This window comes from Metopolophium dirhodum, chromosome 6 (genome assembly GCF_019925205.1).
Source record: "Metopolophium dirhodum isolate CAU chromosome 6, ASM1992520v1, whole genome shotgun sequence".
Lineage (NCBI taxonomy): Eukaryota > Metazoa > Arthropoda > Insecta > Hemiptera > Aphididae > Metopolophium > Metopolophium dirhodum.
In genome coordinates this window covers 33,922,157-33,936,262 of record NC_083565.1, presented here as the reverse complement: position 1 = coordinate 33,936,262, position 14,106 = coordinate 33,922,157, and the positions used below count along the sequence as shown (strand labels likewise).

Sequence of the window (14,106 nt, the reverse complement as noted above, 5' to 3'; positions counted from 1 at the left end):
ATCTGACTATTTTACAGGCCGTGAGAGCTTTTCCTGTAAGACAAGTTTTTGTACAAAAAAACGCACCCACTCTGACCCCCTTAAAGGGAAGAAATAAAATTATAACTACAGGAATTAAAAAACAATAACCAGTGGATTCAAGAGTGAATAACTTTTTAAGCAATAATAAATTAGATAAAACAAACTATTTAAAAAATTTAAAAATTAAACTAGTTGATCAGCATTTTCGTATATTAGAAATGAAGTGTCATAATATGGCTTTTTAAATTAGTTATCCTTTTAAAAGTCTTATCACATATTTCACATTGATACCGCTTTATTCCGTTATGCGACCTTATATGCTTTATCAAAGTTGGTTTGTGAGAAAAATCTTTATCACAGACTTCACATTGATACTGATTTTTTTCGTTATGCGTCATTATAATATGCTTTATCAAATTGTTTTTGTGAGAAAAGGCTGTATCACAGATTTTACATTTATATGGCGTTTCACCGGTATGTGTCCTTAAATGTATTATTAAATGATCATTGCGAGCAAAAGCTTTATCACAGATTTTACATTTGCATGACTTTACACCGGTATGTGTCATTGAATGAGTCGTCAAACTTGATTTTTGAGAAAAGGCTTTATCACAGATTTTACAGTTATGTGGCATCTCACCGGTATGTATTCTTAAATGAGTTGTCAAACTTGATTTTTGAGAAAAGGCTTTATCACAGATTTCACATTTATATGGCTTTTCACCATTATGTGTCCTTAAATGTCTTATCAAATTTTCTTTGCGAGAAAATGCTTTATCACAGATTTCACATTTATATGGCTTTTCACCATTATGTGTCCTTAAATGTCTTATCAAATTTTCTATGGGAGAAAATGCTTTATCACAGATTTCACATTTGCATGGCTTTTCACCGGCATGTGTCCTTAAATGAATCGTTAAATATGGTTTTCGAGAAAATGCTTTATCACAGATTTCACATTTATATGGCGTTTCACCGGTATGTGACCTTAAATGATTCATCAAATTATCATTGCGAGCAAAAGCTTTATCACAGATTTTACATTTGCATGGCTTTACACCGGTATGTGTCCTTGAATGTTTCGTTAAATAGGATTTTTGAGAAAATTCTTTATCACAGATTTCACATTGAAATGGCTTTTCACCCGTATGTGTCCTTAAATGTGTTATTAAATTATCATTGCGAGCAAAAGCTTTATAACAGATTTTACATTTGCATGGCTTTACACCGGTATGTATCCTTGAATGTTTCGTTAAATAGGATTTTCGAGAAAATGCTTTATCGCAGATTTCACAGTTATATGGCATTTCACCGGTATGTATTCTTGAATGAAACGTCAAATTTGATTTTTGAGTAAATGCTTTATCACAGATTTCACAATTATATGGCTTTTTACCATTATGTGTCCTTAAATGTCTTATCAAATTTTCTTTGCGATAAAAAGCTTTATCACAGCTATCACATGTATGCTTCTTCACACCAGTATGTGTCCTTTTATCGTTGTTTGATGTCAAATCCGATTGCATATGATTTATGTGTTCTAAGGATTTGCTTTGGTTGACAATTACTGAACCTTTAAATTCAGCAATGTCAATCACAATTATTTCCTCTTTTATATCAGTTATAACATTATCTTCAGTTTGAGTTCTAAAAAAATAAAATAATAATTTTAAAAATATGTTAACCTTTATCAAATAAAGGAAAATAAATATAACAACATAATATTATGTAGATTTTAATAATAAATTTAAGGTATACCTCATGACCCCCAGTTTTTATAGTATGTTTTTCAAAACATTATACCAAATTTACTCGTGGACAGAAACTTTTATATTTTGATAATATGTATACATCATTTTATAATATTTATAGAATAATTGTTTGTATATTTTTACACGATAAGTAGTCAAAATAATGTTAATCTATGAACTTCATTATATTTTTTGGTGTCAATGTGAATCTAATGGTTATTTGTTACTTTTGAGGTGTAACAAATTAAAATTTCTTGTATTTCGATAAGACCAAGAAAAAAATTTAGGAAAACCGGGAATTTTTACGAAAAAACCAGTTTTTGACTAAATGGATTTCGTAAATATGAAATAATTAGTAATGTCTTAGAATACAAAATGTTATAAATGTTTTAGAGCTATTTATTTTAGGCATATCACTTTTTTTATTAGTTTTTTATCATTAAAAAATAATTTGCTCAGTTTTAATAAAAACTTGAGAATTTATTATAAAGCTGCTTACAAGTGATTATGAATGAAACTTAAAAAAAAATTATTTTGAAGAAGAATTCATAAATATTTTATTATATAAAATATATTCAAAAATATAATACTGAGTCGTCAACAGTTTGTCTACCATTAACTGAAAAATAAATTACATTAAAGTAATTTATTTGTCATGGAAGGATATTTTTTATAACTGTGTAATTTAAAAGGATTCCATTTAGGTTGTAAGAGAAATAGACGGATTCGAATGGAAAAGTTTGGAAAGATACCACTGTCTGAAAAACTGGATCAAAAATGTACACTGTGTACTCTATAAGTGGTCAAAACTTTAGAAAAAGAAAGAATTTAACATTTTATTGCCAGCATAAAAAAAATTTGAGTTTATAATTTCCCAAGACATAGTAGCGTGGATTATAAATAATTTATAAATAAATTTATTAAGAGGCCATTCTGGTAAAAGTGAAAAATATACAAGAGATGGCGTTGTGCGCCAAGGATCGGTACATAATTATTTTGCGGATGGTCGTTTAGAACACTATGTTATGTGCACTAGTGCACTAGTCACGACCTTTTTATTAATTAAAGTTCCTGTTTGCTTATAAATATCAACCAATAAATAATGCGCACAAATTATTCGATTTATATTTCCAACCCAATCATTTTTTAAAATAAATAAAAAATAATATTCTCATTAAGATTAAATAGATTTTTTAGTTTATGTATCGCGTTATTTACGTTAACTTAAGTGACTGGAGTACCTACTTTTCGTAGGATTGTTTGATCTCCTATATACGTATTAATATAACGTTTTAAATAGTTTAGATTAGTATAATTTATTTTTAATTATTTATTTCACTATACAGGCCGGGGCCCAAAACAATATTTATTGAATAGGGGACGTGCTCATTTACATTGTATAGTATACATAATAACTAAGAGAAAGTTCCACAAATTTACAAAAATTACAAATATAAAAATATAAAAAACAAACAGACAATAATTTAATGCTAAGTACTAAGGAATAGTGGGTCCTCATTGGCCAGTTCCATCAAACGGACAATACGACGATTTGTTAGATAGTTACAGCGAATAAAAGGAATTGGGAAAGGAAAGCATATCTGGAATAAAAAATTGGAACCCTGAAATCAAGCTTATATATGAGGGCAAGGGAATCGACTTCACCATTTATAAGTTTAGTACTCGTGAGGTGCGCACTCAATGCGTAATTCGAAAGCGGCAAATTTCAAAAATTTACGCTGAACTCTTTCCAGTTGACTACTACCATCGAATATTCACGGATCCCAAATAATTACCCCATTCTCCAACACAGACTGAACAAAAGAGGAATATAACATCTTAAGAGAGCTGGACAGTTTAAATTCAGCTAAAATTCTTTTCACAAAATCGAGAAGCTTCAAAGCCTTATAATTAACTTTCTCAATATGTGTACGAAAAGTAAGCGATCGATCAAAAGTAATACCAAGGTCCATAACCTAGTCACCTGGCTGCTTTAGTGTATGTAAACATGACGTGCTCATTGGAACGAGTGTAGGTTATGATATGACATTTAGGGATACTAAGCTCCAAGTCCCCTAGTCCCCGGGCCCAATGAGCGACACAATCAAGATCATGTTGTAAGAGTGTACAATCATCAGCGGTTCCAATACGGAGAAAAAGTTTAATTTCATCAGCGAACAACAGAAGTTCGCTGTGCTGTATCACATATTTGATGCCATTAACAAAGAGTGCAAAAAGAACGGGTGATGCCCACCTCGAGGTACACCAGAGGTTATTGATCTTGACAACCTGTCTCCTCTCAGACAAATAGGAACTGAACCACGATAATAGAGGCTCATCAAAGCCAAGATTTAACAGAACGCTCAACAATGTACGATGGTTCGAAGGCCTTTGCGAAGTCCAAATAAACGGAATCAACCTGTGAATGCTTACTGAAGGCCTCAAAAATGTACTCTGTAAAACTTAAATTACAAGTTGTAACAGAACGCCCAGGGCGAAAACCGTGTTGTTCATGGAAAATAATTTTATTAATGGGCTTTAATTTTATGTATGGACTTCAAAACTAATGATTCAAGAAGTTTGGCAAGGTGAGTGATAATACTGATTGGCCTGTAATTTATGACATACTAACTTAAATATCGGAGTAACCGAACTGATCTTCCAAATATCAGGAAAGACACCTTCAGACAATGATTTACTATAAATAAGAAATAGTGTAAAACACAAAACAGACCTAAGGTTAAAAATAAAAAAAACCTGAGAGCCCATCCGAACCGACCGATTTAGTAAGAAGTAGGTTGACTAGGCTTGACTCGACATCAGTTAGACTAATATTACACGAAGAAGGAATATCGTATGGTAATCCAGCTGGACCACAGGAATCAACATTTAAGCTTAATGGGGAAAAAATGGAACTAAAATGTTTAGAAAAAAGCTCGCAAATAGTATTTCTATCGGTACTGGAAATACCATTCAAATTGACAGCAGTAGGCAAGTTGGAACGTTTTTTTATTTTTTCGCACAAAATCCCAAAAAGATTTGGGATTGTTACAAAAAGACGTTTCAACTTGTTTGATGTAGTTATCATAACATTTCTTTGAAAGGAACTTATGCCGGGCTCGGGACTACTTATATGAAGTATATAAAGATATTTTGAATGACTTAATAATAAGTTCAAATATATTAATAACTGAATGCAATACAATTTAAGTAATGATAGTAAATACGATAAAGCAAAAGCAAATAAAAATAAAAATAAAATGCATTAAGGAAACTTGGCTCAAATATTAAAGGGAAAAAGAGGGGTCGTTATTGGAAATCCGCATAGGGCGAATAATTGGAGAGTAGAGATAGTAGTTTGATGATGAGATTGGAATATGAAATGGAACAAAAGAGTGTGTACGACGGGAGGGGACATTGAAAGAAATACGAGATAGTAGTTCTGGGCAGTCAATTATAGAGGAAAGGAGATTAGAAAAGAAGGATAAATTTGCCTAGTGACGACGATCTGCTAAAATTTCTAAAAAAAAGGAGATTGGATAGGGGTGTAATCACGTGAGGCGGTCAGGGTACATGTAATTTATAAGCAGTGTGACGGACACATTTTAGTTGGACCCTTTCATTCATGATACGAATTTGGTATTAGCGCAAGACTTAGCAAATACTCTTTGAGCCCAGAAGTAAACCATTGAGGAAAGGTGGATGGGCGAAAAGACATTTTAGGAACGAAGGATAAAATTGAAGAGTGAAGAGCGTCAAGGAAGACTGACATGGTATCGTCAAGGAGTATGATAGAAAGGTAAGTTTCCAATTGAAAGAACTAAGGAAATTAGTGATATGTTGGTAATCTGCTTTGTTAAAATTATAAAATTATTTTAGAGGAGTGGAGTGATATGCATTAGTGGGATGATTGAATATGAGAGAGAGCGGAAGGTGGTAATGTCAGCCGTGACGGCTGTGGCAAGAGCTTGGCTTACAGTTATGCAGCCAAAATTTGAGAAGACGAAGTCAAGAAGTGAGTTGTGGCAGTTAAATATATAATAATGTTGGAGAACCCATGGAGAGCAATTCGTTCAGGAATTGATGTGTATTCAGAGATAGATTTTGAGCGGAAGCATAGGCCATGTAAATGATAGCATTTTACTATGAAATAAAATATGGTAGATTATAATCGCCAGTGAGTAAAAGTGTATAAAGCATTTAAAATTCGAATTTTAACAAAAATTAATAATTATTTTGTATTTAAAAATTTAGAAAATGTTCAACTTTTATATCTAAGGATTGAAAATGTAAAACAAGGTTCCACATAAATAGGTTATATATATTAGGTTAATAATAAACGTTTATAGGTTACTTCATTCACAATAATATCATCAAATATACTTAGTAATATCATAGGCTGACTGATCGTCTTCGCTCAGAGTTGTTTATCTTATACAATGATATTATATCATTGAATTCAAATTTAACACCATCCATTACATTGACACACTTGTAACCTGCTGTACAGCAGAGCGACATCCACTTACCCGTTTTTTTTACTATTAAGGATTTTAAACAAATACAATATGCTAGTTGGTAATTTTCAATAATCAATATTGAATATTAATCAAATAAAAACTTATAAAAGCCGAAAATAAGTACCGCACTAAGTAGGAAAACTAAGCAATAATTCAATTAGGCACGTAAAATGTTCTTAAAATGAAAATATTTAATTTCAGTTATCCTTCTATCATCTCAATGAAAATGGTAAATGGAATTAAATGCGGACCATAGTAAAGTTACTATTATCAAGTTCAGGGATAATTAGGCGAATTGGATAGAAATACAAAATGTTAGATTCGGTGATTCTTTCTAGCACAAAATTAATTGAAAAGTTAAAAGTGTAATTTATTTAACTTTAATTTTAGATTCTGAGCGGATCGATGAATAAAATATTGATTTTACGATGATGTGTTTTTTTTTTTTTTTTGTGTCTTATGCGTATACGATACTTATAGAAGTCGAAATCAATTTTGAATTTTACCTTCAGTATCTTTTCGGATGGGAAAGTGTTCTAGCTGGTGCATTTGAAAATCACATTTAAAGCTCCCGGTAGTTATCATGTGTAAGGGAAAAAAATATTTTAGGAAAAACAAGAATGTTTACTTAAAACACAAACTTTAACTTTCAATCGAGTCTACATTTATTAAACAACCTGAAATTCTACCTCATATCATGGTCCTGCTTCCGGCACAGTAACTAGATTTCAACAATTTCAAAAAAAATAAAAAAGATGGTTAATGAAATATATAAATGATCGTAGTGAATTCTATTGTATTTATAATATAAAACTATTAATAGAAAGATTATATTTTTCGGCCACAGAAGAAAGAGTGGGAAATAATAGTTTTCACAATGAAAAACTTGGTAACACAAACATGGGAAACTTAATTGACATTCCTGAAAAGGGGGCTGTATATTTATTATAATATGTTTCATATTTACCAAAGAAAATTGTAAAAGGATCAGAGTTTGTTAATGATCTTTTGAATAGTTAATTTTTATGAGAATGCATTGGACTGGATATAATTTTGTAGGACCATTTACAAATTAGATAAAAATAAAAAAACAAATCAACAAATTAGACAAAGCTTGCAAAAGAACATGATTTGTTTATAAAAACTTTAAAACAAGACATACTGCTGATAAAATTTCAGAACAAAAAGCAATGGAAATATGGAATGATCCACATAGTTCTATGAATGAGAAATGTCTAGCTATTTTAACTACATATGCAATGAAAGGAAAACTATATTTTGGAATGAGTTAAATTAAATATATTATATAATAAAATGTATTATTTTAAATTAAATAAAACCAAATTAAAAATTACAAGAAGTTCATAAAAAAAAAGGTGGGTAAGTGGATGTCGCTCTGCTGTACAGTAGGTTACAAGTTGGTAACTGTAATGGTTGGTGTAAATTTGAATTCAACGATAAAATATCATTGTATAAGAAAAACAATTCTGAGCGAAAACGGTTAGTCAGCCTATGATATTAAGTACTAAGTATATTTGATGATATTATTGTGAATAAAGTAATTTATATATAACCTATTAACCTAAATTTGATAAATTTTGTCAAAATCTGAACTTTAAATGCTTATAAAAAATAATTGTGCCTATGTATTTTTAATATTTTTCAACTGCTATTAGAACGATATGTCAGGAGCCTTATATTAAATTTTCACACTTTTTATCCAACAAATAAAATTTTATTGATATTTATAGAAAAAAAAACTAAAAAATTGAGAACTGACTATGTCCTTGAACAGCTCAATGAGTCAAATTATTTTCAAAATTTTATCGTGTATAGAAAATGCTAATACAGACATTCAGTAAAATTTTCAAGTATCTACAGTCATACGTTTTTTAATTACAACAAAATAAGAAAATCGTTACACGAGAAATCGAGTGAATAGGTATCAAATGTTGTAAAAATATGAATTTCAAAGGCTCAAAAAAATGTAATTTGACTTTCTTGTAGACATTTTTTTTTTTTTGATAAAGGTAGATAAACTTATGGATAATCTTGTATTACATTTTCAAATCTTAGATTGAAAAAGAAAAATTTTTATGAATTCTCAACTCAAAATAATTTAATAATTTTCGTGATTTTTTCGTATTTTGTCAATATTTGAACTTTAAATGCTTATAAATAAAAACTGTGACTAAGGATTTTGAATATTTTTCAATTGTCATTGTAACAATATAGTAGGAGCCTTGTATTACATTTTCAAGCTTTTTTACCCAACAAATAAAATTGTATTGATATTTGTAGAAAAAAAAACTGAAAATGTCCGTAAACAGCTCAAAATAAGTCAACATATTTGGAAAATGTTATGGTGTATAGAAAATGCTAATATAAACATTCAGTCAAAATTGCATGTACCCATGGTCATTCGTTTTAGAGTTGCACCAAAAACAGATTTTGCGTAAAAATTCCCGTTTTTCCTTTATTTTTCTTTTGTTTTGCATGTCGCTTTTGAAAACTACTGGGAAATTTTTACTTTTGACCCCACAAAGTACCAACTAGATTTACTTTCCTATCAGAAAAGTTACTGTTCAAGAAAATCCAAGCACTTTTACTGTCCTAAAAGGTGATGAGACACAAAAAAAAAATAAAAAAAAAACACACTTCATTGTAAAATTAATACATTTTGACGCGGTCCCGCGTAATAGCTGTTTGAATTCAAATAGCCTTTTACGCGGAAAGCCGCGCTACGCTTCTTAAACAAACCGCCAATCGACGACGGACGACGCCGGCGCGCGACACCCGCGCTGTGAACCGTCGGCCGGCCGTTGGGTGAACCGGATTGTAATGTCACTAGTTTTTCGACGACCGAGAAAAGAGGTTCAACCCGCGGCCGAGACCGTTGCACCACCCATCACCGTTGTTCTCTTTTTTTTGTTTTTTTTTTCCTTTACAGTTCTTGCGTAGAATTTTGTTTCTCCGTTGCCTGTTGCTTGTTTTTTTTAAGTTTTCTCTCATAAAAACGCTACAAAATAAACAACACCCGTCGTTTCGTATTTATATTTTTTTTGTGTTTTTTTTTTTGTTCACGTGGTCAAAAGACCCCGTACCACCTCATCCTCGCGACTCCTCACAGGACCGCGACAATTTATCGCTTCACTCAGAATCTAAAAACTAATGTGACATTTTAACTTGAAAATAATAAAATATATAAAGCAGAAAATATTTATTGTTTAGATCAAATTCAAATAGATGAATTAAAAAAAAAACGCTAAAATAATCTGGAGTAAGGTTAGAGATTCGAAATACACAAATTAAAGATAAAAAAGTGAATTTTTACCATTCATTTTGGCAGGGACAGGTGCACCTGTTGAGTTAGTTGGAGGTGTAAGTGCAACTGTCTACACTGTTAATAATTATAAACACAAAAAAGCAGTAGAAGAAGAAACAGAAAAACATAATAAAGGATAAATGGAAAAAAATTATTCAAACATTACAAGGTTATGGATTAAAGAAAAATCATAATAAAAAAAAAAACTGAAAGTCAAAGAAATGAATAATTTTGGAATAACAACATTTTAAAAAAAAACATTAAAAATTGTCCCGATTGTTATAAAACTTTCTAGAGTAAAAAAAAATACAAATATTGAGTCGTAAGAAATTTTGAAGTAATACAATTAGGGAATAATATAAAAAACTTCAGAGGTTGTTTCATGAAAGATAAATTACCTATAGAAACTTGGTTTAATGAATTTTGAATATTAAATTTAAATATTTTTACTCAAAACGGTTCAAATTTAGTTGCAAGGAAAAAATAAAATAAAAAAATATATTTGAATTCATTTGATACGAGTTCTCCTCCTAAATAACTTGTACATTATTTAGGTGATGATAATCTTTATTATAACAATATCAAATTTAAAGATTATAATGATCCACCTATAATTATTATGTGGACATATTTTGTGTTTAGAATTAATTAAAAACTATAACAAATGTATTTAAAAATAAAATAATATGATTTTTAATGGAATTTGTTCTATTAAAAAAATTATAAAAAATATTTCAACAACTACCTTAATATTATCTAGAAAATTGTATTGTAAATGCTCCATCATATCAGAATAATGCATGGCAAGTCTACATATTTTAAATTTCCTAAATCTTTAACAACACCAATTTCAAGAATATATATGTGACGGACGAAGAGTAGCTGTTGTAATTATTAATTCATTAGCTATGTTCGAGCCATGTTGGTGATTGTATTAATTTAGAAGCATAAGTCTTTCCACTTCCAAAAACATTGTTTCCATTATTGGTAGTTAAAAATCTAATGTCCGCGGAAACCCAGTTTAAGACATTTTAAGAAACGCTGCTCTAGACACCTAATGGACAGCAGACCATATTTATTTACCCGCTTTTTAAAATTAAAAATATCAATATTTAAACTATTCCCCAAGGACATTAAAATATTACCGGGAGAATTGTTTTATTATTGTTTTCTGCATTGAATGTATCTTTAAATCTAGTGTTACATGAGTGTACTTAATACAAGCGTAAATTACCTACATGTTTGGTGCATTAGGGCCAAACAATGTGTAAATAGTTCAGCTGCTACCATGTGCTGCTACCACAAAATAAAATTAAAATTGATTTTTTATAGTTTAGCTTAATAAATATTAATTTTTTTTATTTTCTGTTTTAATGAGTCTGTTCTAACACGACATAAAATCTCATGCAATGCAAATTGAATCCATTGTAGTAGATGCTTAACCAAAAATAATTTATTTACAAGATGCAGCTCATATTGGTAACAAGCTTCGGACAAGAATTCTAAAATCAAGTGTCATCATGTAACATTTTTAACAATAAACCTACAATACATCATTTTAAAATTGTTGTTTAAATTATAAAAATGACAAAAGTAGCAAATATCAAATTTAATTTTAAATAAATTGTATTTATAACTAAATATTAATTTTAATATGGTTAATGGACGAAGCAATAAATTGTAAATATCATGGATCCAAACAGTAGACAAACAGCACGAATAAACATAAAAAAATCAAAAACCATAATATTAATCCATATATTATAATCTAATATTATTTTATTGTGAAATATTTTCAAATACCGATTCAAAAATAATGACAGTTATCGATTTAAACATTTCACGATTTGTAATGATTTCAAACCTTTGTCTGACTGCATAGTCTCAAAAATATATGAATTAGAAAATAATTCCCCCCTCTACTGATGACAGTACAGAGGTGTCGCTTGATGTAGTTGAGGAAGTAGTTAAATATCAAACCCCCAAATTGTATTATTATAATTGGGCATACGTAAACTGTGCCCAAATGACCTTTTTTTTTGTAAACTGTGCCCAAATCGTTATTTTTGTTAAAAAGGTATAATGTAAGTTGCGCCTCGTTTGTAAATTATACAAAACTCTTAACTTATTAAAGTAAATCTATGATTGTTTTTTTTTTTTTCGATCAAAATGTATAAAAATACCAATACGTTATCGAATAACTATTGAGGTATACGATAATAGATAATTATCACTACATCCGGCATAGGTCTGCTAGTACCTATCGTATTCACTTTAATCAGTGAAGTCATGATGGCCGAACAATTCGTATCACAGCGCAAAAAGAGCTTGAAAATAATTTCAAAATTTAAATTTTGTAAAATAAATCGGCCTCTAAGTTCAGGTGAGTTTAAGTGGCGATGTACACTCAAAACTTGCACAGCATTTTTAAAAACAGTAAGTGATGACAATAGAATCACTGAACAAAATATAAACCATAGCCATGAATCATTAAGTGACCAAAACTTTCAGAACAATTCTTGACTGGTATTGCGAAACTCAAGGCAACCAAAGATTATGCACCATCTGAATATTTTGTTAATTACTTAATGGAATCAAAGCCTGACGACAAGAGAGTGACACGATTTGCTGATTATTTGGTAGATGTATATTGTATATATAAGTGAAGAAGTTCAGTATACACCTGAAATATGGACTCGATAATCAGCAGAGCCAACTTTAACCACCAATGCATGCGAGTCATTTCATTCTCACTTTAATTCTAGCTTTTATACAACTCATTTAAATATTTTCATGTTTATAGAAAAATTAAAAGAAATTCAAATAGAAACGTGTATTAAATTAAATAGTATTAATCAACCCTTTAAATACCAAAATTCTAAAACCAAAAAAAACGCGAAAAATTACGAAATATAATAAATAAATATAATAGTGGCCAAACTCCAATTGATGAGTATGTATCAACAATATGTTATTATTAGTCCTAATATTGTACTTTTTAAAATTATATATTTTTTTTCATTTTTAATTTAATTTCATTAACTATTCATATTATAATATGGCTGTAATGAACCAAGTACAAATAAGAGATGTTATTATTTGTCCTAATATTGTACTTTTTAAAATTATATATTTTTTTTTATTTTTTATTTAACTTCATTAACTATTCATATTATAATATGGCTGTAATGAACCAAGTATAAATAAGAAATTGTAATTTTATTAACTTTTGCAAAAATATAGCTCTTTAATTTTTAAATTTTTACCCGGGCGAAGTTTACATGTTACCTTTTTACACTTGTTAAAAACTCAAGTGCAGTTTACATGTGTGATTTTGTGTTTACCTGTACCTTGGACGCAGTTTACAATCGCCGTTATAATTTTCTATCTTATTCTATTGTCAAATATAATAAAAGTTATATCTAATAAAATGTACGGTTGAAAAATATTTTTATTTAAAAAAATGATCACTGAATATTATTTTGTTAAACATAGGTATTTAATAATAGGCATGCTCAGACTTAAATTTCTAGTTGAGTATGGATCAATTAGTGCCCAATAAGGTTAACTTGGACATTGTCCCAATTATTTTTTTTACACAATTTATATTATTCTATTTTTAAATTAATAATTTTAAATATTACTAGACACAGTAAACACTAAATAGTACCTAAACAGTTAACATACTGATTAGATTGTTGAAGGGGTAGTTCACAGTATTTAAAAGTGACTTATTATAAATATATGGGTTTTTCTGTGAAGCTGTGCATCCACGAGCTGGTGTGGGTCAGCTTATCCTAATATTGAGTAAAGACGATGTGTCACAGATGCACTTATAATTAATGTCTATAGCTAATGTACACCATGTTTTTGTTAGATGAATAAATTTATGGTGGTACACACAAATATTTTTAATTGTATTACATTATTACGACAAATAAACACTGAGACTATACATGAAGGTATAATTATACTATACTATAGTCCTTGACACAAAAACTGGCTATAATTATAGTAAAGAACTATAGTTCTTTATTTATAATAAAACAAAAAATGTTTGTTATCATAGCTTATCATAGAAACTAAGAGGTAAAGTAAATTCTTACCCAATTTTTAATAAGTGACTATCATTGCTGTGTTCTGTTTGATCAAAATATTCCTGTTTAATAACTCCATCAAATGCTTGATCATCAGTGACAATAATATTTTCTTGCTTAATTATTCTATTAAATGCTTGATCATGCCTAAAAAAATGAATTTTTATTATTAGGTAGATAAAAAATGTATAAATTAGATACTATGTACAAATTGAATAATACATACATTATTAAAACACCTGGTTTTATTATTTAAAATGTAGGTTAAAATTATATTTTGTATTGCTACACTAATTATGTATTTATGTATATGTATTTACTCACTTTGAATTTATTGAGCAGTCACTAATATCTGTTCTTAACGGTTCCATACTGATTGTCCTCTTTATTGT

The 14,106-nt window shown here is 29.3% G+C and overlaps 1 protein-coding gene across 1 annotated transcript; it reads right to left on the bottom strand.

Annotated features, from left to right (window-relative positions):
- Positions 1-233: 233 nt before the first annotated feature.
- Positions 234-14,106, bottom strand: LOC132947718 (zinc finger protein OZF-like). Its single transcript, XM_061017975.1, has 3 exons — positions 14,039-14,106; positions 13,724-13,861; positions 234-1,668 (listed from the first exon to the last, which is right to left on the bottom strand). The coding sequence occupies exons 1-3, from the start codon at positions 14,083-14,085 to the stop codon at positions 234-236; spliced, it is 1,620 nt and encodes a 539-aa protein (XP_060873958.1). The 5' UTR covers positions 14,086-14,106.